This window comes from Sparus aurata, chromosome 1, assembly GCF_900880675.1.
Source record: "Sparus aurata chromosome 1, fSpaAur1.1, whole genome shotgun sequence".
NCBI lineage: Eukaryota > Metazoa > Chordata > Actinopteri > Spariformes > Sparidae > Sparus > Sparus aurata.
This window is the reverse complement of record NC_044187.1, coordinates 18,803,258-18,828,414: the sequence shown is the minus strand read 5'-3', so window position 1 is coordinate 18,828,414 and position 25,157 is coordinate 18,803,258. Positions and strand designations below refer to the sequence as shown.

The 25,157-nt window shown below is 39.3% G+C and overlaps 2 protein-coding genes across 4 annotated transcripts in view; one reads left to right on the top strand and one right to left on the bottom strand.

The window, feature by feature from the left end:
* The window catches only part of dlc1 (DLC1 Rho GTPase activating protein), a 96,696-nt gene extending 83,679 nt beyond the window's left edge, over positions 1–13,017 (bottom strand). Inside the window, exons 1-3 of one of the 3 annotated variants that reach the window (XM_030442763.1) lie at positions 4,725–5,199; positions 4,552–4,621; positions 1,594–3,583 (exon numbers count right to left, since the gene is read on the bottom strand). In XM_030442763.1, the coding sequence (XP_030298623.1) occupies positions 1,594–3,516 (1,923 nt within the window). In that variant the 5' untranslated portion in view covers positions 3,517–3,583; positions 4,552–4,621; positions 4,725–5,199. Of the gene's footprint in view, positions 1–1,593; positions 3,584–4,551; positions 5,200–12,126; positions 12,324–12,799 lie in introns of those variants that run through there. The other 2 variants (XM_030442929.1, XM_030442851.1) reach the window with 2 other exon arrangements.
* Positions 13,018–13,677: 660 nt separating this feature from the next.
* Positions 13,678–24,289, top strand: slc44a1a (solute carrier family 44 member 1a). The gene is made up of 16 exons (XM_030443193.1): positions 13,678–13,931; positions 14,215–14,301; positions 15,261–15,403; positions 16,309–16,445; positions 16,638–16,731; positions 17,957–18,126; positions 18,735–18,824; positions 18,983–19,125; positions 19,249–19,435; positions 20,536–20,704; positions 20,819–20,975; positions 21,133–21,216; positions 21,308–21,445; positions 21,529–21,765; positions 22,261–22,335; positions 22,500–24,289. Exons 1-16 carry the CDS (start codon positions 13,908–13,910, stop codon positions 22,521–22,523), a joined length of 1,959 nt encoding a protein of 652 aa, XP_030299053.1. The 5' UTR covers positions 13,678–13,907; the 3' UTR covers positions 22,524–24,289.
* The last annotated feature ends 868 nt before the right edge of the window (positions 24,290–25,157 follow it).

The window sequence follows — 25,157 nt, the reverse complement described above, 5'->3', positions numbered from 1 at the left end:
CCACCAACTGAAGCCTGTAAAATGACCATTAAGTTAGATACGGCTAGCTGTACCTAATAAACTCCCAAACCAAGAGTATGTTCGAGAGTGTAAAAAATTCTACAACACGGCAAAACAATACCACAAGTTATGTTACCAGTGTGACATACTACTACATTGTATAAACCAAGAGGACTGAAAAAACCCACATCCTCAGACCGAACATCAAGCCACTGTTAATGTTGGACGCTTCAGCTGATTGATATTACATCACAAGGAATTCATAAGCCTTTTAATATAACTGATTATCTTTTGCATTTTAAGCTGAGATACAATGGAGGGAAAAAAAACAGTTATTAATGATAAAAAAACTCAAATAAGAAATTTAGAGCCAGGCATTTTTTTAAGTCATTGTTATTTATGTAGGAATAAAACTTTCAGTGTTATTTCTGCCCTCTGCACCACACTTTAAAATTGCCAAGGCACAACACATGCCAGCAAACAAATCATTTTGGTTACACTTAAACCAGTATATGATTTTATAGGCACTATAATAACATTGAATTAAATGTTTCTCACACACGATAATGCACTAGTATATATCAGTATTAGTTTTTTTAATGAATATCAATAGCTATAATTATAAAAACAGTCGTAAAAATCTGTCTTTATGAAGGAATTACAATTTTTGCCAGATACTGTATCAGAACAGCACAATATGGTAAAAAAACAAAACATGTTGCATTTATTTTCAAAATCATTATGATTGCGATGTGATTTACGACTAGAGAGGAATATTATTTCAGCATCATGACATATAATATGACTTACAGTATGATTTATAACTTATAACTTTTCATATATGATGGGTGTTAAAGGCTTTTAAATGCACCAAATTTTCATAACCAGCACCGGTACTGGGATACAATTCTGAAAACAATTTGAGGATAAGATTTCATATAAAACTCTGAAAGAGTCGTTGTTTACAAGCGAGTGATCGTCTTCAACAAGCACAAATCACAAGAACTTGACTTTCCACAATATGGTACTTGTCCAAACAACATGCCTGCTCAATGCGCCCTGTGTTGTAAATAATAGATTTCTTGTTGTCAGTCCAAAAAGTCCAACACTGCAACTACTAATAGTGAATAAATAGTGAGTCAGTTCTCAGGCCATTGTTTTGTTCTAACATGTTTTTGGTACTTGATTGTACTTAACAAGCATGCTGGCTAGCAGAGTGTACATGGTATAATGTACAGTATTAGCTGAAGAAAGCAGTTTAAGCCTTTCACCCCAGAGATTACTCGAGCCTCCAGCCCCCTGTGCGTTCATAGTCTCCATGCCCTTATAGGACCTTGTTTTGCAATGAGCAGTTGAGAAAGAGTAAAACATTTCACAGATCCCCCCCACTCACAGATCTGTAAGCATGTGAGAGTGAAGTCATTGTTTTCCAAGAGGCTTGCCAGAGTGTGGGACAAAAATTATTTGTAGGCCATATTTGCCCAGTAAGTGTCAGTTCACGTTGAAAAATAACTTTCGAGGTGCTGAAGACAAAATTAATACTAATGATGATCTACTGCATCCCTTCCATGTCTTTATTAAATACAGTCTTACCTTTCTCATGCGCACTTTGACCACGTTGTCCTCTTTCTGATCTCCAGCTTCATTTGTTCCATCTAAAACTGGACTGGCTGGCTGTGTGTCACTGTAAATAACCGTGTGTGCGGCCTCATCTGTCTCCTCCATACTAGAGTCTGAGGCTGCTGCTGGTCTGCGGTGTTCCCTCTGACCATCTGCCACCTCACAGGCAGGTGACTCACTGAAGTAACAACCACTGGTCTCGTGGTTGTCATGGAGTCTCTCTGGTGACAGCTCATCGTTGACCTCTGCAGAGCATGGTGGCAGGTTTTGGGTGTGCTTTTCAGTAGCTGCATGTTCATCACCCACGTGGGAGCACTGAACATCTGGATTTGGGGGGAAATTTGAGTTCTTTTGAGGATCCAGTACAGGGGTGTCATCTGGCTCAGTGTGGCTAGCTTCTGGGATAGTATCCAGTTTTGAACAGCTATTTTCCAACTCTTCAGCTAGGGTTTGATCTTCACAACAGGCCAACTCTTTGGACACAGAGCTTTCATCTCTGTTTACTGTTGGTTGACTTACGGAGGTGGTCGTTTCGAGATACTGGTCTGCATATTGAGAAATGATCGTTTGTATTGGCTTTTCTGTATCCAGTTTTTCAACTGTCAAAGAGCAACATTGACTTTTGAAACACATTTCAGATGATGTGATTGCCTCATACCTGACCTCTGCTGCCTTCTCGCTGCTTTCGGCTTGTGCACTTTCCTCTATCTGAGGCCAATTCGCCGCTGTCATTTCAACATTATGCTGCTCCAACAATGTCTGGTAGGATATTTCACAACCACGAGCATGATCCAATACCCCAGTGCAGTCACGATGATCCTGCTCTCCTTCTTGAATGTCTCTTGAGCGATGTTTAAGTCCTGAATTTTCATTTAGAGTTTCTGGGCCATTTGATCCATCCAGCTTGTCAGCAGAATCTACATTCCAGCTTTCTCCTTTGTCCCATACTTCCTCTACCACTGAAGTCACAACTGGTTCCACAACTTTCTTAGTCTGTGACATCACATCACCACTATCCATCATATCAACTGAACTAAGCAGCATAGCAACAGGTAAGGTTACTCTCACATCAGCATGGCCAGAGGTGGAAATCTTCTCTTCCTCTACATCTGGGAGGTCAGTTTGAGGTTCCCGTTCAGCAGCAGAAGACTGGTTTTGTGTGGCCTCAGAGATTTCAGGAGGTCTGCTGTAACCCTCTGTATGGCTCTCCTTTGTTTCCTGATGATTTGGAAGTTTGCCAGGCTGTTCACTAGCACATTCAGACAGTGGAGGCCCATTGTTTGAAGAGATAGGGACGCATTGTTGCTCTTCACGACAGATATGTGGACTTTTAAAGACATTATCGTCATTGCAGATGTCGTGACTCTGACTCCTCTCTGTGCCAATTTCAGCTTCAACATTGACAGTTTTCTCACTGCTACTTTCAGCTGCACAAGAATTATTTGCAATAGACATCTCACTGTTTGAGTTACAGTGAGACACTTCAGAATTCCCAATGTTTGTGGTTTGGAGATGTACTGACTCAGAGGCACGTTTGGGAATGTCAACATCCACCAACGCATGAGAGCCGTGGACTGACTCCTCCTGCAAATCCAGAGGAACTTCTACATGGCTTTGCATTAGCTTCAACTGTTCTGAATTAGTTTCATCATTCACAACAGAAGCCGTCACCTCACGTGTCTGAGCCAGGTCTTCTGTAGGCAGTTGGTGGCAGCCCTCTGGCATAGAGGCACACCTCGTCCGTCGACCTTGTTTGGAAGCCCCTGCTCCCATCCAAGGCCCATTGCTGTCCACCCCATGACAGCACACCAGATCCAGATCGTCATAGCTGTACTGTAATCCTGAAGCATGAGTCACATGGTCCTCCCAACTCCTTTTCCGTATGGCTACTGGCATGGTGGACAGCCAGTGTTATCCCATACAGCTTCTTCTGACACCAGGCAAAAAAGGAGAACCAAGTCTGCTGCAATCGAGAAGAGAAATGGGGATAAGAAACAGCCAGTGTTTCCAAGTGATGAGTTTACAATAACTGACTGTGCAGGTGACAACGTGGCAAATACTTTTTCACTTTTAAAGTAAACAGCTGGTGAGTGAGTGGAAGTTCAAGAAGGACGCACTGATATTGTATTCACCCTTTCCTGGAAGTTGTATGACAGGATTCTCCATTAGTTCATCTAACATGGGATGCCTTTTTAAGCCGAGCTGTGCTGAATTTCACATTAAAGCATGTCAACTACATTGAATGTATTGATCTGGAACAGTTGTGTTTGCCTGAAGTGTTAAGGAGCTGCCAGGAAAAAAGCCAACACAGCTGCCTGGCTGCTAAAACATCAAGATAAACATAGACGTCCCTTGTTTACTCTTTAACATCTTTACACAGTTAACTTTAACTGAACCAGGTTGTCAAATTAACACAACAAACCATCAACATACATTATCTTTAACTGTGTAAAACTGGTTTGATAAACTCAGGTTGGCACAAGGCAACATTACCATAATACATACTGTCAGTCCTATCACATGAATCAAGCTCTTTACTGTGCTCAGTTTTTTTTCCTGTTGTTCTAGGTCAGAATGTGCAGAAGTAAAGGAACACAGGGGTTCAACAAGCAGGATGTACATGCTGTACATCTGCTATATACAAAAAAATCATGATAGAGGATGAAAAATATCAAGCTATAGCTCATAGGATATCCTGGCTATGCCTCATGTATTGTACAGTGTGTGACTTAAAATGAGGCACTTTCAATACAGTTTCTCTATTGTTGTTCAAATGTCAATACTATAAAAAATTAGTAAATGAAATATTTTGCACATTATGTCACATATTATTGACTACATGACATGCTATTAAATGCTTCCGGAATAACATTTCTAATAGTTTTTTAACAGTAAAGCAACATTGAAATTAATTTATCTTTATTTGTTCACCTTTTATTTCCTCAGGAGATCAGCTGGATGGTATCGACTACCATCTGCACCCTCTGACATAAACCTGCACCTGGTTATTAGTACGAGAGGTTAACAAAAAGGAGTCCATCAAAACTGACAGCTCAGTAAAAATTCAGTTACTGTAAAAATGGAGTAACAATGTTTCCTTTTACCAAATCATCCAGTGATGACAGTTTTTTTTATAATCCAGCAGCTTTAAAGAAAGTAATTCAACAACAGGTAACAATCCAACAGATCCGGGTTATAGATCCAGTATTTGCTTAGAGTGCAGTTATCCAGAGATGTTTTGCAAGTCTGTCATTCATCCACTGAAAGCGATGTGTCCACGCTCATGAAATATGAGTCCATCTTTTTCTAAGTCACTTGACATGCGTCTTATTTTGTGAGCGGTCCTCAGTCTTGGTTTCTGCAAACCATTTTCTGGTCTCCAGTCAGTATCTCCGCTGTAAAACTGTCGGAAAGGCAGTGAAGCCCCCAGAAGCAGGCAGAAAGCCGGGGAGCAGTGAAAAATCCAAAGACAACTTCCATCTTGATCACATTAACGTTTTTGCTGACGCTGAATCCCGAAGAGTCGGGGTGGTGTAATAGGGGCCGGGTTTTCTTTCCCCCACTCCACCCCTGCTCTCCTCCGTTCTATCCCTTTTCTCATCAGGTCCCCTCCCCGCTGGTTTTGACAGGGAGTCTGAGTCACATCCTAGGAGCCCCATCCCCCGTCGCACAACTCGCCCAGCACACTTTATATTCACTCCACCCTCCTCTAATGTACTTTCTCTCCTAACGGTTTTAGAAACTTCCTCTCCACTTCTTCTCCAAAAACCTGTCTCTCTCCTTTTCTCAGTAGACGTTTTCTTCGTTCTGCCTTCACTCGCTATTCCATGAAGCTGGGCAAGGCTCTCACCAGTTGGTTTTGATTAGCAACAGACCGGCTGCCTCGTAAGACCTCTGGCTGTGGGCCAAGAGAGATTGCTCTAATGTTTTGGCAGTTATTTCTGAGGCATGCTTTTTAAAAAAATTTGTCATCTTGTAATGCTACAGGCATTCTTAACCAAACACACTGGCACTGATGAAAAAAAGCAAAGCGTGATATCTTTACAGATGTATGCTATGTGAATACCTTTTCTAAAGTATTCTGTGAGATTATCTTGACAATATAAATCTCTTTTGAATTGTTCCAAGGTGATGGGGACAATGTTAAAAGTGCCGTCAACCTGATATCTTTGTTTTATGGTAGACCTAATGGAAGAAAAAACATTAAAGCTCTCAAATGCCAGTAATTCATTTCCTAATATAGTCATTTGCAAGAGGTACTCAGCGGAAAGAAAAGGCTAAGCTTGAAATATTTGCACTTAATGCCACTGAGACAATTTAAGATGAATATCAATTTTGCCTGTAAAGTTTGATTGACACATGGGTTGTAAAACAAATAAAATACTCCACAGACTACCATTTGCAGAGTCAAATTAATACATTCATTATATTCCAACAATAGCAAATCCATATTACAAGCAGTGTCCATATTATTTAAGACTTTATTTTTTCAGTAGGGTCTGGTGCACAAAAAGAGCAAAGCGTCAAAGAAATAGGGATGATTCAAGCACAAGACAGAAGTGGAATGAAGCCCCCTCCAACTTTGCCTGCTACCCCGGCCTCTAACCTCTGGGTCATCCAGATGTGAGCTGAAGCTCTGGATGAGTCTTTTCTTAGGGGCCTCGCTGGGAAACTGTACACTGCCGTCAAAGTTGGCTCTCCGGGGACACAGATGTTCGTACTCAAGGGGAAGGATCCAAGTTCAACAAGCCTCCTCTACAGCGTGTCACATGAGGCGTTCTGTGGTAACGCTGAGTGCACTGTAACGAAATGCAGATCTTTTCGGTCACAGAAGCTTCTATGTGGATAAGGCTGGTGATTGAAGTGCAGAGGCCGACACAGCGCATGACTCAGGCTATCCACTCATTACCTCCTGTGGACATCCAACACAGGCCTATAATTTAAAAGGCTAAGCCTCCTCCCCTGCCAATCCGACCATCCTGCACAGCCACAGGGCAACTGGTCTACGTCACAGTCTGATCTGTCAGTGACACTGTGCATACACATGTTCAATCAGCAACATGTGTGTGACTGGATGGCCATGAGCAGGATTTTTAATGTCTGTTTGTGCATCAGCTGCAAGGGCACTGAAGCATTAAAATTGTGGAATTAAAACAAAATGTAGCTTCAGAAAGTCCCCAGCCACAGTAGCAGCTCTGGGGCACAGTGGTGCTACTATGCTTGCTATAGCTGCAATGATTTGTTGATTTATTCACTAGTCAATCAAAAGATAATTATTCGCAAACTATTGACAATCGATTAAATGTTGCATACATTTTTCAAGCAAAAATTTTAAACATTTGCTTGTTCTTGCTTCTTAAATGTAAGGATTTGCTGCTTTTTTCTGTCGTTTCAGACTGTTGGTTGAACAGAAAAAGCAGTTGGAAGATATCACTGTGATCATAGCACTGGGAAATTTCGAAGAACATTTTTCACAATATTTGACATCTTTAAGATTAAACGTTTAATCATAAAAAAAAAACATTGGAGGATTAATCGAAAAAGAAAACTAGAATGGAACCCAGTAGAGCGCATACCTCAGTCAAGGCCCTTTAATACGGTCGAGCCTAATCAAATATCAAACGATACCTACTTAACCATGATCTAAGATCACCAGATCTATACAGCCAACCACTAGGCCACCACAACAAACAACACAGATGGAATCATAATCTCCTTTATATTGAGGAAGAAGAATAGAGTTTTATTTGTATCCATATTAAATTGTACTCATAGACACCAGCCACCCGAATACGACTGATTTCTTTCATCAACATCCCTGCATTCTAAGGCTGATGGTAGTATTATGTCATTAAATGATATATGATGAAATATATAAATAAATTACTGTGCAGGTATTTGGTCTTGGTTTTGGACAAAATAAAAGTTTTTGACAATTGTTTGAACCAAAGTACATGGCAATCCTTCCAATAGTTGAGACAATTTCACTCAATTATAAAATGTCAACCTCATGATGGTGCTAAAAGGAAAAGTCAGAGGATCGCCAAAGGCATTTGGACACAGCAGCTGGGAACCATAAATTGTCTAGTAGATGGTGAAATATTTTACAGGATAGGTGAAAAATTTGAGCTGCTGGTGGCACTAGATGAAAAGTCTGTATAAATGTCAGCACTGTTGACTGTGACTTGACACAATGAGCTGATATATGAGCTGAAAAATTCTCTGTTTCCATTTGTGGTTATTTATGTAGATGTTTGCACAGTCTATTTTGAAATCTGTGTAAATTGCTATGTACTGTATATAAGGTTTGTGAGTATTCGATTTTGGAGTCATCTACAGGCCAGACTCTGTCCAAGTCCCACATCACAGAGGAGGAGCATGAACATTCTCACAGGCATGCAGCATCATTGGTCACATGTCTACAGCGGTCACATACATGGTTAAGAAAGACCTATTCATGATTCACCCTATAATCCCCCACTGTTCAACCCTTGGACTCCGTAAGTGGAGCAGTGAGGGCCCAGAGGAAACAGCCTCACATTCCTCACTGATATAGTTTATTATTGAAAAAATAAGCCCGTCTAAATCATGGGCATTGAAGAACATACACTGTTTGCCCATGTCGGAAAGTGTAGGTGACGGTTGTGGAGAAAAAAAAAAATCCTGTCCCTCCTATTACTGAGTCATTTTTGAGTCCTTGCATACACAAAGACTGCTTTGAGAAGATTTTCTTGCGCCCATTTTAAGGCTTCTTTAAATAACCATTTTCTACTGTACTTGCCTAGCAGTTATGTGAAGTTGTAGAAACGGATGTAGGGTTCATTTACACTAAAAAGAAAACTAAACAAGATGCCAGGATCTCATCTGTGGATCTAAAATTAACATCAACAAACCACACCAAGATCCTTGCAATCCTTTCCTGTCACTTGCTATGCCCTGTGGTTAACAACTCCTTTTTCAAAAGCCTACAGTCATGCCGGTTTAAATAACACTATTTGAGGCCTGGGTGGGACTTGAGCAATCACAGTGTTGTTGAATGAAACATCTCGATGTAGATGATGCAACTTTAGAAAGAGCATTTAGAAAGCCACCCGAAGGCTCCATTGCTGTCTTTATTAAAAAAAAAGTCTTTAATCATCTTTGGATTTTAACTCGCTTTGCTCGTGTGGGTCTAAACACAAGAAGTCATCGTGGGAGAAACAGAGGGGGCCTTGGCCAGTGATCATGGGTTATAGTGTGACTGTTAACCGTGGGAACAGGAAGTACAAGTTATTAAGGATATGGACCAAAACAATCTCCAGGCTAAAATAATCTATCTAATCTTCTTGTGAAAGGATATGTGTGTGTTCGAGTGTGCAAGAGACATGACTGAATGTTATACACTGTATGTGTGTATACTGTAGCATGATGTTTGGCATGTCAAATCAAATGATTCAGACTTGTGTCAGCTGGGCCTTACATTTTCAAGACAACAGTGGAAAATATTGTGTCACACACTTAAAAGTCCCATTGGTGTTCACTGATTACCATCTGTGATGTGTTTTTTTGGTACTCTGGTTTGGTTATAAGGCCTTGAGGACCAGCAGTGAAGGGGACGCTGACATTTTAGACTGCTTTTACAAGAAAACAAACAATTGGCTACAGTCACACTTGTGTTGAATATAGTTTGGCCAAACCTATTAGGGATGACTGCATGATTCACATAAGTAAATATAATTATGTATATACAAAACCACCTGCATCATTCACTGGGGAGGAACATCATTATCTCTGAAGGCACTGATTAGTTTTCCCATAAATTGTATAATCAAATTGCACAATACCAATATACTGTTAATACGTACTCAGTGATTGGAATTTTCATTTTTTGCTTTGCTGCTTTTACTTTAATATTATACACCATTTGAAAATATTCTAATACGCTCTTAACCAGCTTTTACACGCCTGAAATTGAAACACCTATTACATACAGGCATATAAGAAAGGAGGAAACTAATTTTATTCAAACGAGACATCAACAATGTTGCAGTGAGGAGGATTAAATGTCCCTCAAAATCTCACTTCTGCAAAACGTTGTGTCTTTAACTGTGACCTTGTCCTGGACAAGCAGAAATAAACAAATACTCCAACAAAGAAAGTCATCAAATAGTTGAAAGCACTCTCGTCTCTTTGCCTCTCTGTCATCCTGGATCTTCAACAATTCCCGAGATGACAATACCCTGAGACCTTACATTTACTATTATAAAACAAAAATATTTTTGCGTGAAAAATTACTGAAACTATCAATCCATTTTTAAAAGCTGGTCATTAAGAGTTTTATTCAAACGACTCATATTCTATTAAATAATCAATGCAGCTGTATTTGAGAGAGCGCTGCATGGCCTACTACTTTCTGCAGCACATGGAAGTTGATTGGCATCTGAATAACAACATAAAGATGCTGTTTAAGTATAAGTGAGTCTTGCATACCTTGTGAAAATAGATGCAGCCTATGTTCTGCTCAGACAATCTACCTGCATCTTAAAAGAGACAGGTCCATATGGATTGAGGCAGGGCCAGCTGGCAACAACAGCTGGATTTCATCTGTGACTCAGACAAATGCCCCATAACCCTGTAAACACCAGCACCTGAGCACATTCTCACACTTCTGTAGCTTTAACGTGTGTGCAGGAATGCATACAGCCATATGGAGACACACAAAACAGTCACATGGGCATTAGCATTAAATGTGGTAAACGTTCCACAGGCTGATAACACAAACATGTACAGTAGCCATCTAGTGTACCAAAATTGTTTTAACAAGCAGATGTTTAACTTTGCTCTGGTTTCGGACCTCTTTAAATATCAGAACTTTTTGAAAATTCTGATTTGTGCTTCTTTTACCAACATAAAACTACAAACTACAACTACTTTTCTTGAGACAGTTCACATGGGCGAAAAAGCAACTGCAAGTGATTCACAAAGAGCTGTTGTAAGACGTGAGTCATTTATCACCACCCCATCGTCCATTTAGCAGAAAGAAAAAAAAATGGATGCAACATAGACACTCAATGATCTGCCTTGTGGAAATCATCATATCCTCCAAAGCTTGCCATTTCTAACAGCTTGAATCTTGAAAGTAATAGAGGACAGAGACACATAATATTTATCCTCTTGTCATTTTTTATGAGGAATGATTCTTGAGCCTGGGCCCATCCCTGTAAGGGCCTGAATAGTGACGTACTGCACAACCCCTCCACCCAGGATTCTGTTGAACATATGCTGTGCTGGCATTGACTCCTCCAGTTAGAGATCCAGGAAAACGTGTTGTCCTTAGACACCGTTACCACAGCAGCATCAGCAGGAAATACTTGAGACGGAGAGTAAGGAGATGAGGGGCCTGGAGCTGTTTCATCATATGATGAGAGGGACCTCTGAGCAGTTGTGTTTCCGTTCCATGTTACTTTGCATTCTGGTTCCAAATGTAACCTCCCAACATCTGCACTTGTTCTCCTAAATACAATCATATAGAAATACCAAACCGTGGTGCTCATCATATATTCTGTTCCTGCAATATCACTATTGACTTTTCTGTATTTGAACCCTTCCATCCACACTGACACAATAACGGCTATGAAGAAAACGTGCATGTGTCTCTGAAATACAGTGTTTTTAAACAGGATTATTTTTCAGGTGTAAGGCTGCAGGAATTTAGCAATAGTTGATTTACACAGTTAAATATTTACCTTCCCTTTCGGTCTTCTACGCAACACAGCAGAAAAGTTTATAGTGCAATAAGAGCAGAAGGAAAATAAGACGTGAGGCACCTCTTCTTAGAAAAAATAAAAATAAAGAATGTTTGGCATTCCAGCCCACTCAGGACATACAGGTCAAGAAACCAGAAACCTCTTGAAAAACAGCAGGCAGGGGGTGATGCCCTCTTGAAAATGATGCTACTTCAAACATCTGACTCATGTGGGGAAAGACTAACGGCAAGATTTTTAGAAAAGCATATTAATGCTGCACAATTAAGCGAAATATCATCAAAATTGCAACATGGCTTAGCGCAATATCCAAATTTTAAGAAGCTGCACCTTTTTGATGAAGGTAAAATGTGTGACAAAACAGGATCATAATTAATAAAATTAAATAGTGCTGCAGAGAGGCCCTGGCCGATAAATCTTGTTGTCCAGATGTAAAAAAGCACGTTTGTTTGGTTCAGATTCTAAAAAATGTCACAGATGAAAATTGTGATGCATAAATGATCATTCCCACTAATCGTGAATCATATCGCAATCACAATATCCATCAAAATAATCACAATATGATTTTTTTACCATGTCACGTAGCCCTATCGTTTGTCCAACTATTATAACATGATGCAAAAATTACAAATCCATTGTTTCAGTGAAATAATGCTGTTCCTAATACAGAAATAACAACATACGATGTGGCAGTGTTTTTCAATGATTAAAAAACACTTCAAAAATACCACACAGGATTCAAGTCAGAGCCAAAGTCACTAACCTTTGCTTGTGCTTGGATGTGTGAATATGTGTGCCTCTGGAAGGCTCCTGCCACATGCAGTTTGCTTGCACAGTGTGGGAGAAAACCCATCAGCTGCAGGGGCTGCAGAAATCACATTGTCAGCAGGTATCCCCACTCAAGTGTCTCTGAGCGAGATGAAGTTCTGGAGTGCCACAGAAATGGGGCTACCTGAGAGTCTGTTTTGAAAAATGAATATTAGCATTTGCGGGAAGAAACTGGTTGTAATAGCTTGACACAAGCTGCTGGGGGCGACAAAACCTCGTATGAATCAATGTGGGGGAGCTGTTGCACATGTAGGTAAGCGACCATCTTCATTTTTTTTTTTTTTTTTAACATTTGTATAGCATATTGGCAAGTTTTATTTAACACACTGAAAGAAGATAAATCCAGAGTTGTGAGTGTCCTGAACTGTGTGGTCCACGTTACAGTCATTCAAATGTACTGTTCAGCCTCTCCTCTCTCTGCCCCGCCAATGTGAAAGGGACTGTAACGGCTAACTCTAAACTTTTCAACTTTCAGCGTGTCAAATTGTAGTTTTCAAAAAGGGGACGCCAGTATGTTTGTATTTGAACACATAAGAATAGCTTACAGTGACCAAATGTCACATAAATATCTGTCTGTCTGCCTGTGAACCTGAGGCTCATCAACTCACCTGTGTAAAATTGCTGCCGCAAGATGGCGCCGTTAAGCTAGCAAACGGCCGAATCCCCCCTGGTTAAAGTTAACCCAATTAAGCTTCACCCGTCTTCATAATATATGTTTCTGCCACTATGGAGAAACAGACCAAGTCATACTATTTGTTACGTTAAATTAACAGTTAGTTAATAGTTAGTTAATTAACTACTTCATTATTCCAGAAAACTCTCCACGTGCGCTTATCTTCAACCTCCAGTCTACCGGCTGTTATGCTGCTTTCACGGCACCTTGTAACTTTCTAAGCCATGCATGGATCTCACTTTTGAGGGAAACAATAACGATTTGTGTGTGTGAGAGAGTGTTTCATTTGATATTCATGTCGTAATTTACATGCACAATAATTCCGTGTAAGCCTTTTTACGCTCTCTAAGACGTATCTGTAGCCTATTTGACATGCTACTCACCCGCGTCGTAATCATAGGCCAGATTCGCTATATATATATATATATATATATATATATATATATATATATATATATATATATGTATATATGTATATATATATATATATATATATATATATATATATATATATATATATATATATATATACGACGCATGAACTCATGAATATAAACAGTTATTTATAAGACAACTAGGGAGGCGTTATCGTGGGTTCCTGTTGACCAAATTCCCAATTATTTAGATGTTCTTTTTTTCTCATTTCAACAGACCCTCTGTTTCTTCTGTGGAATCGCTAGCAATGTTTACACGAAGGTAACAAAAAATGGAAATGCAAATTAAAAAGCTTTGCTCAAAGCGGCTGATGTTGCAGCTCTTTTCGTGACCATTTTAATATTTCTGAAAGCACGTGAATGCATCATAAGAAAGTTTGCCTTCTTCCGTGTTTACCTGATACTCCAAACGAAGGGAGTTACACAAATGGGTGTAGCTACTGCATTGCAAAAGGCGTAAACAAATCGGCACATTCGTGTACTTGTATGGGTTACAGGTAGAAAAAAAGGAAGAGAACGGGGAACGGCAAAGTTCAACCAAAGAAAAAGTAAAGTTTAGTTTCGTTTTGGTTGGGTTGACCTCGCCAACTTGTCGTGTTTTCCTTCACAATGGGATGTTGTAGCAGCACAGAGGTAAGTTAGCTATAAACACGATGGCAGTTATGGCCGCTTTAAAACTCACAAGCACTCAATCTGCAGAGGAGTTTGAGGCAGCGTGTGTTCCGACAACGTCACTTGTTCGGCACTTGTAGCAGACCCGCTTGCCTTTCTTTTTTTTCAGTCACATTTATTTGTCTGCTGCCTTGTGGCGCTGCAGGGCGGCTACACCACCGCGGCAGTCCAAGCGAAACTGAAGTCGGGATATCTGTGTCATCTGTTTTGTTTTAATAACTATTGATTATTTATGCCTTGGAAGGGCAAACGTGACTGGAAACCGCTGGAGGAGCACAGCTGCACGGACATCCCATGGCTCATCATATTCACCTTGTTTTGTATTGGGATGGTAAGTCTTTCAGTTTACCACTTACCTTAAGCTCTTTTTAATACATTTCACATTCAAGAGGGTTACAGTACTAAATTTGTGTTGGGACTTTATGTTAGATAGGTGCTGATTCGACTTCAGGGCCATTTCTTAGACTGTATTGTGTGAAGTTGTTGTATTGCAATGTATAAGAGGTTACTCTTATTACTTTTCTACCCAAATTTCCTGTTAGGGTAGAATTTTAGGGCCATTGGATTCAACATCAGCAATTACAGCTTTCATAATGATCAAGAAATTCAATTAACACATCTCAAACCCATTCTCAACAAAAAATATATTATTCAGACTAGGCAGGATTTGTTGCATGACTGATGCATTAGACTGCATTTCTTTTACCTGGTCATACCTATAAATCCCATGCTGTACTGAGGAATTGATCAATGCATAGACGTCGGTGAAAGGGCTCTATAATGCAAACAGTTGTTAGCCTTTGCAGCTCTGCACTAAACTAAGTTTTGGTTTGCTGGAAACTGATTCAGAGAAGTATGAATTCAAATTTGTAGTCATTTTGGAGGCTGTACTATAGTTTTCAGGGCTGTTTGAATATATTGTGTCAGTATTCACTCCACGCTCAGTGATGTATGTAAAAAAAAAAACAGAAAAAAAGCCTGTTACTGTAAGGCAAATCAGTTCAACAGCACCATAAATCACATCCTGTAAAATTACTATAAAGCTGAACACCTCTCCTGAACAGTTTCAACTAAAACTGAACATTCCTAGAACTGTAAGGGTAGACATTCCTCTTTTGTTACTGTAGGTTTGCTATAAAATTGTGCTTTTTACAAACATCTCAATGTTTCAGTGTGGCAAATTAAAAGTCATGTTTATATTATTCACAATCTACTGAACATGAGTGCATGTCTGTCATGTTATACTTTCGGACAGTTAGCGTGATTCACTCTAATATGTGTGATCTGCAGGCCTGTATTTGTGGCTATCCCATCGCCACAGGAGCTGCCTCAAGGCTAATCTCAGGCTATGACAGCTATGGCAACACCTGTGGTCGGAATAATACCAAAATTGAGGGAGTGCCTCTCAGTGGACGGGACATGAAGGAAAACAAGTGAGTGTGATTTACAAATGACCTTAACATAAGACATACTGCTTTATGTTCACCTCTTCGACTCTTTTTATTGGCTCTGTTATCCTGATTTAGCTATAGTTTCAGTACATTGAAGCAAACATGTTCAGACCCGTTTTGCCCTCTGTAGTCAAAGGAAGGAAGTCAGCATTTCTTCTGCCCATGCAAGGATTACATCATGTAATCCGAATATTCTAATTTGCCACAAAGGACCAGTTTCTGCATCTGTAAGCGCACCAGTTTACCTCCTGTTCTACCTTACATAGCTGATGAGGTTGAGCTGTCCAGACCATGAGCTACGTGTTGTAACATGTTAAGGAAATTACTGACAGTCTGACATTTGGAGTACGTTTTTCAGAAGGTTAATGTAGATTAATATCACCAACACAGAGCCACAATGACTCACAGTGTTCTGCAAGTTTTTCCATTTATCTGAATGAGTAGTTTATCTCCCTTTTTATAATTTCTCACTGAGAAATTCTCAGTTAGATATTTTTTATCACGCAGACAGAATTGTCCCAAAACCTCCCTTTCATGTGAGAAGTCTTTGATGATATTCCTCCTTTTGGGGCAGTAGCTTTCCATCAGCATGCAGCCTGTCAGCCCAGTTTTACTGAAACAATGGGTCATGCTTTATTGATGGGCTGATTGCCCGCGGAGGCTTTGAATAAAAGGCGTTTCGGCTACAAAGAAGGATCTGTGCGACAGAGTAGCAAATGTCAACATCTTTCATTTTCTGCCCGAACAGAACAGTCACAGCCGACATAGTAAAGTCCAAATATGCTGATAGCTTCTTTCCCTTTTTTTCTTATTTCGGAGGTTTTGGCAACACTTTATTTAATTGACCAGCTAATCTGAAATTCCTTCTTTTTTTTCCTTCCTGTCAGGTATGTTTTCTTTTTGGACCCTTGCAACCTTGATTTAATTAACAGGAAGATCAAGTCCATCGCCCTGTGTGTCTCCAAATGCCCTGATGCTGAACTGAAGACATACAAAGATGTAAAGCAGTTCGCTCTGAATAATGGTGAGGAAAACTGCAAAGTGAAAACGAGAAAAAAGTTGTCCAGTATATTGAATGCGAGTTTTTGGTTTACTCATATTTACATGTATAAATGTTGGGCATAAATGGGATATACAATTTGATGCAATTACACTTGCTTGCAAACATTTTAATGAAACTTAACATGTAATTTATTCTTTGTTTTCATGTTGATAGGATCCAATCTCTGCTCCTATGATATTACTCCGACAAAGTACCCAAGTCATTCAGAAAGATCCACTAAATGTCCCAAACTCCCTGTTCCACCAAGGTAATCAAGCAAAGGGTACAAAAATAATTATTTTGTCCAGCTATCATATGTCTAGTGAAGGTTCAAATTTTGGTCACCATTGTTTTTGGGGGTGCAAATCTACCATTCATTGAATAATTTACCAGCATTTTGGTTTGTGGGTGGTGCTGATTCTGTGTCTTTAGTCATATCCTTTAGATTTTAATTTAGCATCAACTTAGAAACAATAAAGTTGTTGATCATTGGACAAGGCTACATTCTCACTAGTACCTGGTTTCCCCTTGTTATTAATGCCGTTATTGATATTTTTTTAAAAAAGGGCATAACCAGTGAGTGCTGGTGAAGGCTTGAATGAAGCTCATGTAGGTATGGTATGTTTTCAACCTGGACAGCAAGTGACAAAAGCAATTGAGATATTTATGTCTCTGGTGTTTATAGGGGGACCTTGTATCTTTTAAGTGTTGCTGTATGCACCTAAGATACAAATAATGCTTATTTCCAGGTTCATAATTTTATTTTGAGTTACTACTAGAATAGGTATACATGGTTTAGTGCATAAAAAATTCCAGTCCTGCAGCTCTGTATTCCCTCCCTGCCTTTATGGCCCGCCTTCCCAAATACCCAGTCTCCTCTGTTTGGTCAGCTCACACCCCTGACCTAGCACCGCAACAACAACAGAGCAGCTGTGCTAAATCAGTTCTTACATGGGAAATAGCCGCTAGGCATAAATTGCGTAGTGTGATGTCACAAAGTCACAGAATTAAAGGCGTAATGAGGCATTTCATGGGCAGTGTAATCTGTTGGAGAGAGGAGCTTCTGTTGTTGACTTTGACCTTTTTATCTTTCAAGATCTTTAACATGCACCAGAACTTGTATAAAACACTGAAGAAAAAAAAATGAAATGCATAATGAGTCTCCTTTAAATTGTTTTTGGACTGATTTAACTCAATCAGTAGAGTGATAACATCACAGGTCCAGTGAGTTCAAACTCAAATTATGAGGACAGGAATTTAACCACTCAGTCATTCAGTTAGTTATTACTTTTTTAATGTATTTCAGTAGTTAATTCCAGAACAAAGTTTCACCCAGTGATTTACTCTTGTTTGAACTACTTACACACGTAATACAAAAGAGGACCAATATAAAATCATATGTAGGTACAGGTAGATATCCATAGTCCTCTGCTTGAACTACTACCCATTGAAAATGAATGAATCCATGCTCTTTATCTTTGTCCCATTTTCAGTAAGTCTCTCCCAGTCTTCCATCGCTGCATTCCTGTGGATATCGGCTGCTACGCTGAATTTGCGCAGGCGTTCGTCACATTCGTGAGTGACAACAGCGTGCTGCGCCGGGTCGTTGCAGGGGTCATGGCCAGCAAGGAGATCATCATGCTCCTTTGTTTGCTGGCTTTAGGTATAATACATGGTTACATCTGGATTACAATAATGCATGTGGATATTATTTGTGAATATACAATGACAGACTGCTGGTATGTTTCTTATTTTCTGCTGCTCCCACTGCACAGCCGTAATTGCTCATGAGGATTCGGTAGGAGAGCAACATTCGGAAGGGGAAGCTATTTTTTTCCCCTTTTAGAATAACAGGAAATGTCTGAGTGGTTCCTGCCTTTGTATTCCCTGAAGTTTAGCCCACAGGCATGCAATTTAAGGTCTGCTCTAACTCCTCCCACTGGTACAGCAAAAAAGACAGAACTGATTTAGACATCTTTTATCTCAGCTGTTTGATCTGTCTGTTTGCATAAAGTGATTGTCAAGGCTACATGATTCATGGCAGAACAGAGATTCCCTACAGGGGGCGTATGGAATTTTCTCATTCAATTACTGTCTAAATGAAAAGCAAACCCATGGCTTAATAGTTCATTGTGTTTTATTTATGTTTAAGATTAAGCAATATTTTACCAGCAGATACCATAAAATCAGCACTTTTCTGCAGCTTGATGTAACTATTTCAATATAATCAGTGTTTTATATGCTCATACGATGCACTTTGTTTTTTCTCAGTTCTGTCCCTGATCATGATGGTTGTCATCCGCTACATCTCCAAAGTGCTGGTGTGGATTCTAACCATTCTGGTAATCATCGGCTCTATAGGTAACTTTCTAGAGTAACGTACATGTTCTAGCACTGTTAGGCCTCCTTTAGACCAAATGAGGCAGTGTGGTGATTTGCATAATGCAGATACATAACAGGAGAACATGATGTTTTGTTTTTTGTTTTGTTTTTTATTTTTGGGCTCTGGTCTTTTGCAGGTGGAACAGGCGTCCTCTGGTGGCTCTATGTGGATCACAAGCATGCCCTCAATAATAGCACCTTATCAGTATTTGGGAAAGAAGTGGCTGCAGACAACGTTAAGGCCTTGCTTGTGTATTCAATTGGTGCTACTATTTTCACGGTATGTCTGAGTGCAACGGGAATGTAGTTTTTCATGCATTTGTTGATAGAGCATATCTGATATCAGAGAGTGACATATGTTTAGTGATTTCTTTAGCTCACTGGTCCTTGTCTAACCCTCCAGGTAGTTCTCCTGATAGTGATGTTCATTATGAGGAAGCGTGTGGCTCTCACCATCTCCCTGTTCCACGTGGCTGGTAAAGTGTTCATCCATCTTCCCCTGCTGGCCCTGCAGCCTTTCTGGACCTTCATTTGCCTCATGCTCTTCTGGGTGTACTGGGTCACTGTGCTCCTCTTCCTCGGGACTTCAGGTGCTTGTAGTTCATTAATTTGTCAGATTTGTTGGAGTATATATGATTTGTAGAGCACAGAGTAGTTTATCACCTCATGTGTTTGTGGTAACTCTCCCAAACAAGAATCTTAAGTTTGTTACTCTGTGACATTTTGTCTCTGTTTTGCGGCATGACTGAACTCCCACATTTGGAATCTTGTGCCAGTCTCGTGATGTGGGAGGATGGAATCAAAGAGCAACTTCTCTCTTCGTCTCCCACTTATCTTTTTTTTTCCAACAAACAAACAAAAAAGAAAAACTAGTATTCAAAAGAAAAGGGGGAGCACAAATGCAATCAGAACATTCTATTTGAGAGCTTATTCTATCCTATGAAGGGCTCATTGCATCCGTTTCGTATAATCTCAGTTTACAAAAAATATAAAATGCAAGTTGGACTAACACAAAATTAAAATGCCTTGGTTAATTTAAATACACGTAGTGCAACATAATGGCATTTTCATTTGTTTACAGAGACCAAAGGCACATGTATGTGATTTCATAAGATCCTTCTTTCAGTTAGATACGTAAATTATGCTCTGCACTTTGTTTCAACTTAGATGTGTAAAAAATATTATGAGGAGGGTTGTTGCATAATGTTCATTATAGTAAAAGTGTCAGAGTCATATGTTTATGAAATATGGTGTACTGTGTGTTGATGTTGTCACCTGTGTTCAACTCCCTACAAGAGACCAAATGATAAGGAGAGTATTGAGGTGATGAAGAACAGTGGTGACAAGTTGCTTGATGCAGTCACACATTCGTTACAAGTGAAGAGTTAATTTATAGAAACAGATAAAAGCCATTCTATAAATTAATAAACAAATACCTGTGTGATTGATGCCCCCCGTAGTGCACACAGAGAACATGATTTAGTATAGTCACAGTGAATAAAAATGTAGATATGTGTTTTTGCACAGACCCCCTTAAGTACATTTCTGCATTTGTTGCTCTTGGTCCCATAAATATGCAGGAAATACAGGGGGACGTACTGTAGATACATTTGTTTTAGCTCACATGTAAATTTACACTGACCAACCTGTAAAACATTTGACCCAACTTCACGCTGGTATTCCCTCACAGGCACACCGATAAAGAACAACTCTACAGGTGTGGTTGAATATGAAATGCAGGGGCCTCTTCAGTTCCTGGTGTGGTACCACGTTGTGGGTCTCATCTGGATCAGTGAGTTCATTCTCGCCTTCCAGCAGATGACAATCGCTGGAGCCGTGGTGACCTACTACTTCACAAGGTAAGCAACAGAAAATAATTAGTATTTTGTCTCTTGAAAGGCTTAATGCTGTCTTTGCTTCACATTGCTTTTGATAATTCAGTTTCAATCATGTCTGTCTTTCTGTGTCTAAAGGAATAAATCCCAGATGCCAGTCACTCCCATCCTCTCCTCCATGGTACGAACCATCCGCTACCATCTGGGCACTCTAGCCAAAGGCTCCTTCATCATCACGCTTGTTAAGATTCCTCGTCTCATCTTAACATACATCCACAGCCAGCTCAAAGGAAAGGTGAGCCGTGTGAAATTATGCAAAGTTTATTTTAAAATGCCACAATCTCAAAAACTCAACTAAAACCTTATGTTAAGTGTATAATTCTCAATTATTTGTACATTTTATACTTATGTTTTAACACAATTTGTTTGTAAATGTCATCTTTTCTTTGTAGGAAAACGCCTGTGCTCGTTGCATGCTGAAAGCTTGTGTCTGCTGTTTGTGGTGTCTTGAGAAGTGTCTCGCATACTTAAATCAAGTAAGTCATGTCAGGTCGGTCAAGGAAGAAAATCTAGTATACCTCACAGTGGAAGCAAGATCCTAAATATGTCCATATCATGCTATTTCAGAATGCTTACACTGCGACCGCCATTAATAGCACCAGTTTCTGCACCTCTGCCCGTGAAGCATTCCTCATCCTGGTGGAGAACGCCCTCCGAGTGGCTGCCATCAACACTGTGGGCGACTTTGTCCTCTTCTTAGGAAAGGTACTGCACAGAGACTTATTATTCTGTAATTTTTTGCCCCCACCTATATGTTTTCTAACTCTTATATCTTCATTCACTCTTAGGTGCTCATAGTCTCCTCTACAGCTTTTGCTGGCGTCCTGGCTCTGAACTACCAGAAGGACTACACCGTGTGGGTCCTGCCTCTCCTCATCGTCTGTCTGTTTGCCTATCTGGTGGCTCATTGCTTCCTATCAGTCTTTGAGAATGTGGTTGATGTTCTCTTCCTTTGCTTCGCTGTGGACACAAAGTATAACGATGGCAGCCCCGGACGCGAATACTACATGGACAAGGCCTTAATGGTGAGAAGATATTGTGTATATAAACGGGTATGAGATGTTGTAATGTTTATGAATGTCTTCAGAGGATGTTTTTGTACCCAAGTGAGTGGAGTGTTAGAAGCATTTAGTGCTTTCAGAGGCTCATTGGTTCCTCATGCAAGTACCACTTGTAATACAGATACTAATGAAACATGAGTGTTGCAGACCTGTTGTACTATTCGTGCACAGACTGCCTCTCTTCACCAGGCATAACATTCATAACATTCTCATTTGACTCAAGAGGCAGATGCCTGTGAAATCAAGGCATACTTGCTCATGGGCTCAGTGAATCATGAACCATGGGGAACGTTTTGTCCAAATTTATCAGCAACTCAGATAAAAAAGCAGGGTGAAATCCAACAACAGGATTCCTATTTACCATTATTGATTTCTTGAACATTTCACTGCCCCCAGAATACAAGTGTTGTGACAAGAGAAAGTAAAATAACTGATCTTTAACTGTCTTTCCCTTCCCAGGAATATGTTGAGAACAGTAAGAAAATGGGTCGGTACGGTCCAGGTGATGGAGATGGACGAGAGATGAAGTCCATGGTGAGTTACAAAATGCTTGTAGTTTTCTCCCCAGTATGCTGTACATAAGCTATTACTCTGTTGAAGCACAAAAACTGGGTTCATTGTCTGTTACCTAATGTATATAAACTAATCACTTAGTTGTGTGGGATTCAAATACTATACATTATTTTTTCCCTTGACAGGCACATGGTGGGACTGTAGCTTGACCAAGCGTCAGAAAAACTGCCAAAACCACTTGATAAACACCAAAGGTTAACTCACCCCAGGGACATCAGTCAGATAACTTCAGAACACTTCAGACTGAAGCTACATGTAGTTTCAGCTGAACATGCACTGAATTTTGATGTTTCATTTTTTAAGAAAGAAGGTTTGAAAATAATAGTTGTAATATGGCAAAATCTAATTTGGGTTTGTGTTTTGTTATTAATAGGAAAAGTTTGTTTGTTTTAGTCTTTTTTTCCTTAAAAGTTGTTCTTTTTCTAAATGTGGTTTATTTTAACCCATAAGAACCCATGCTGACACTTTATATGTGCTAAAATGTCCTGAATGTCCACTCTAAATGTCCTAAAATGGGTCTAGGTTCTTACGGGTTGAATGAAAGATTTAACATGGTTTAACATGTTTGCTTTGTTGCATAAATACTGTTAGCTACAGTTTGGTGTACACTTTGAAATGAATAGCTAACTGTGGTTTGTTAGGCTGTTGTTTATTTCTTCTCAAATTGTATCATTTTGAACTGATATATCATAGCATGTGTGGTTAGTAATGCTATGGAGTAGTAAATTATACTGTACATCAACCACTTTAAGTCAGCAGGGGGCAGCAAATGTATTGAAATGACAAACAATACTTTTTGAATCTAAACAGTACAGGGGCTGTGACAGAAAGTACAAATACAATTTAGAACAATAAATAGAAAAGATGACTCTCAGGTCCTTATTCATTATTCTCTGTATCTACTGACATAAATTATAGAAGGCCAAATGCTTTAAAAGGACACCATGTAGGTTTGGAGAAGAAATTCAAACTCAGAATTTTAATATTTACAATATTAATGAAGTACTACAACAGACTCAAAATTATATATTTTTTCCCTGATTGAATAGCAAACTGTTTGAAAATAATCCCCAGAACACTATTTATATGTGGCGGACTCACCAGCTTTCTAACTTTAAACAAAGTACAACAGTATGAGGTCAGTTTGTTTATTTACTTTGTTTAGGCATAAAAAAAAAAGTAAATGAAGATCTTCTGATTAAAATTTCTTCCCCCAAACTACATAGTGCACCTTGAAAGTAGTGTAAAGAAACAAATGGAAAGCAGCACTTGAGCTGCATTATAACAACATTTTTTTAAAAAACAATAAAAATGCAATGGTCCCCAACACGTTCTTGAAGGGATATTAGTATTTACAAAATCAATTATTAAAAAAAAAAAAAGTATTCATTAAGAGGGTAGAAGTTACACCCTCCTCCTCAAAAATATTAACACTGAACTTAATGTTCAATTAAAATATCTGTTGAGGCTAAAATGCAACAAAACTTCACTGATACAAACTGTTGGTAAACGAGGAAAAACAAGGAGAGGCTTTGCCCAAGTATTCAACCGTGGAGTCTCTAACTATAACCACCTGAGGGCAGCAAATCTTTACAAATGAATGACCTCTCCACTGTGTCCACTGTTGGTGTCCTGCCCTTCAAAAGTAATGAGAACCTAATTACATTTCAGCCTCATACCAGGACTAACAAGTTTAGAGTTGTCTGAATCCACTTAGGGGAAATAAATGATTTTGCCATTTATGTTATTTCATATTTCATAATCCGAATCTGATTTTAATTTAGAAAAAAGATGAAACCTCAGTAAAGTAGTTGGTAAGTCCTGGGACAGTGGATGAAAATGTTAAAAGCTGACTTTATATATGTAAAAATGTGTTTTGTATTTTTTTTGTATTAAAAATGAATACGGAAAGACAGTCTTGTTTGTTTTTCCTTCAAAATGTGAAATAAATGATTCCACCTACCTTGTAAAGAAATTCTATTCCTCATGCAGATGGACTGACCTGCCATAAATCTGATCCCCTGTGAGTATATCCACAATCTACTGATGTGTAGATTACGGCCTCATCTCCTCCGTTTTCACTCCCATCTAGCATTGACCTGACGAGAATCGAGCCGCTAAGCAGTTAACGGTTATTGATGGGAAAGCTCTCTCTGCGCGCTGCTGTCCGCCTCCATAAAACACAGGAATTCAGAGGAAAACAGCTCGATGGCTGATCGTGAGTTACACCTAAGTGTTTTCTGTAGTGCTCAGGAAAAGAACCATTCCTGGAAGCCTTTGATTGTTAGAAAGACAGGAAAACAAGTTCTGCTGTAGGCCGCCTTGGCAGGAAGCAGCAAGATTTGAGCCTGAATGGATTTTTTTTTTTTTTTTTTTTTGTAATGATCATGGCAGTTATTACAGTAGTAGTACAAGTAGTCAGCCTTTGAACATTTGTCGCTTAATGGCTGAAGTTTTTCTTCCCATGAAAGCCTAATATATTCATACTTCACAGTCATTTGAAAAAGGACTACGGAGATAATAATTCTTTAAATTACACTACAAGTAGTGCTCTGGAAGGCTTTTAAAATATCTGCAGGCATATTTATCCTAGTTTCTGTGAATACATTTTAAATTAGATCCACGTGCATGTATTTGTTGAGCCCCTTTTCCATATTTTAAAACCTTTATCTCAAAACAGTCTTTGCATTTTATTTATTAACTTGCAGGCGAGGTACGGTGTATCATCTTATAGTGTTCTCGAGATGGGCAGAGTATGAAATAATCATGTGTTTCTTGACAGG

What these genes read in the sequence shown, in the direction of transcription:
- slc44a1a (XM_030443193.1), top strand. Translation starts at nt 13,908, where the DNA reads ATGGGATGTTGTAGCAGCACAGAG. An exon ending in CCTTGTTTTGTATTGGGATG is followed by an intron (nt 14,302 to 15,260) that starts GTAAGTCTTTCA and finishes TGTGATCTGCAG; the next exon opens with GCCTGTATTTGTGGCTATCC. An exon ending in TTGTCCTCTTCTTAGGAAAG is followed by an intron (nt 21,446 to 21,528) that starts GTACTGCACAGA and finishes ATTCACTCTTAG; the next exon opens with GTGCTCATAGTCTCCTCTAC.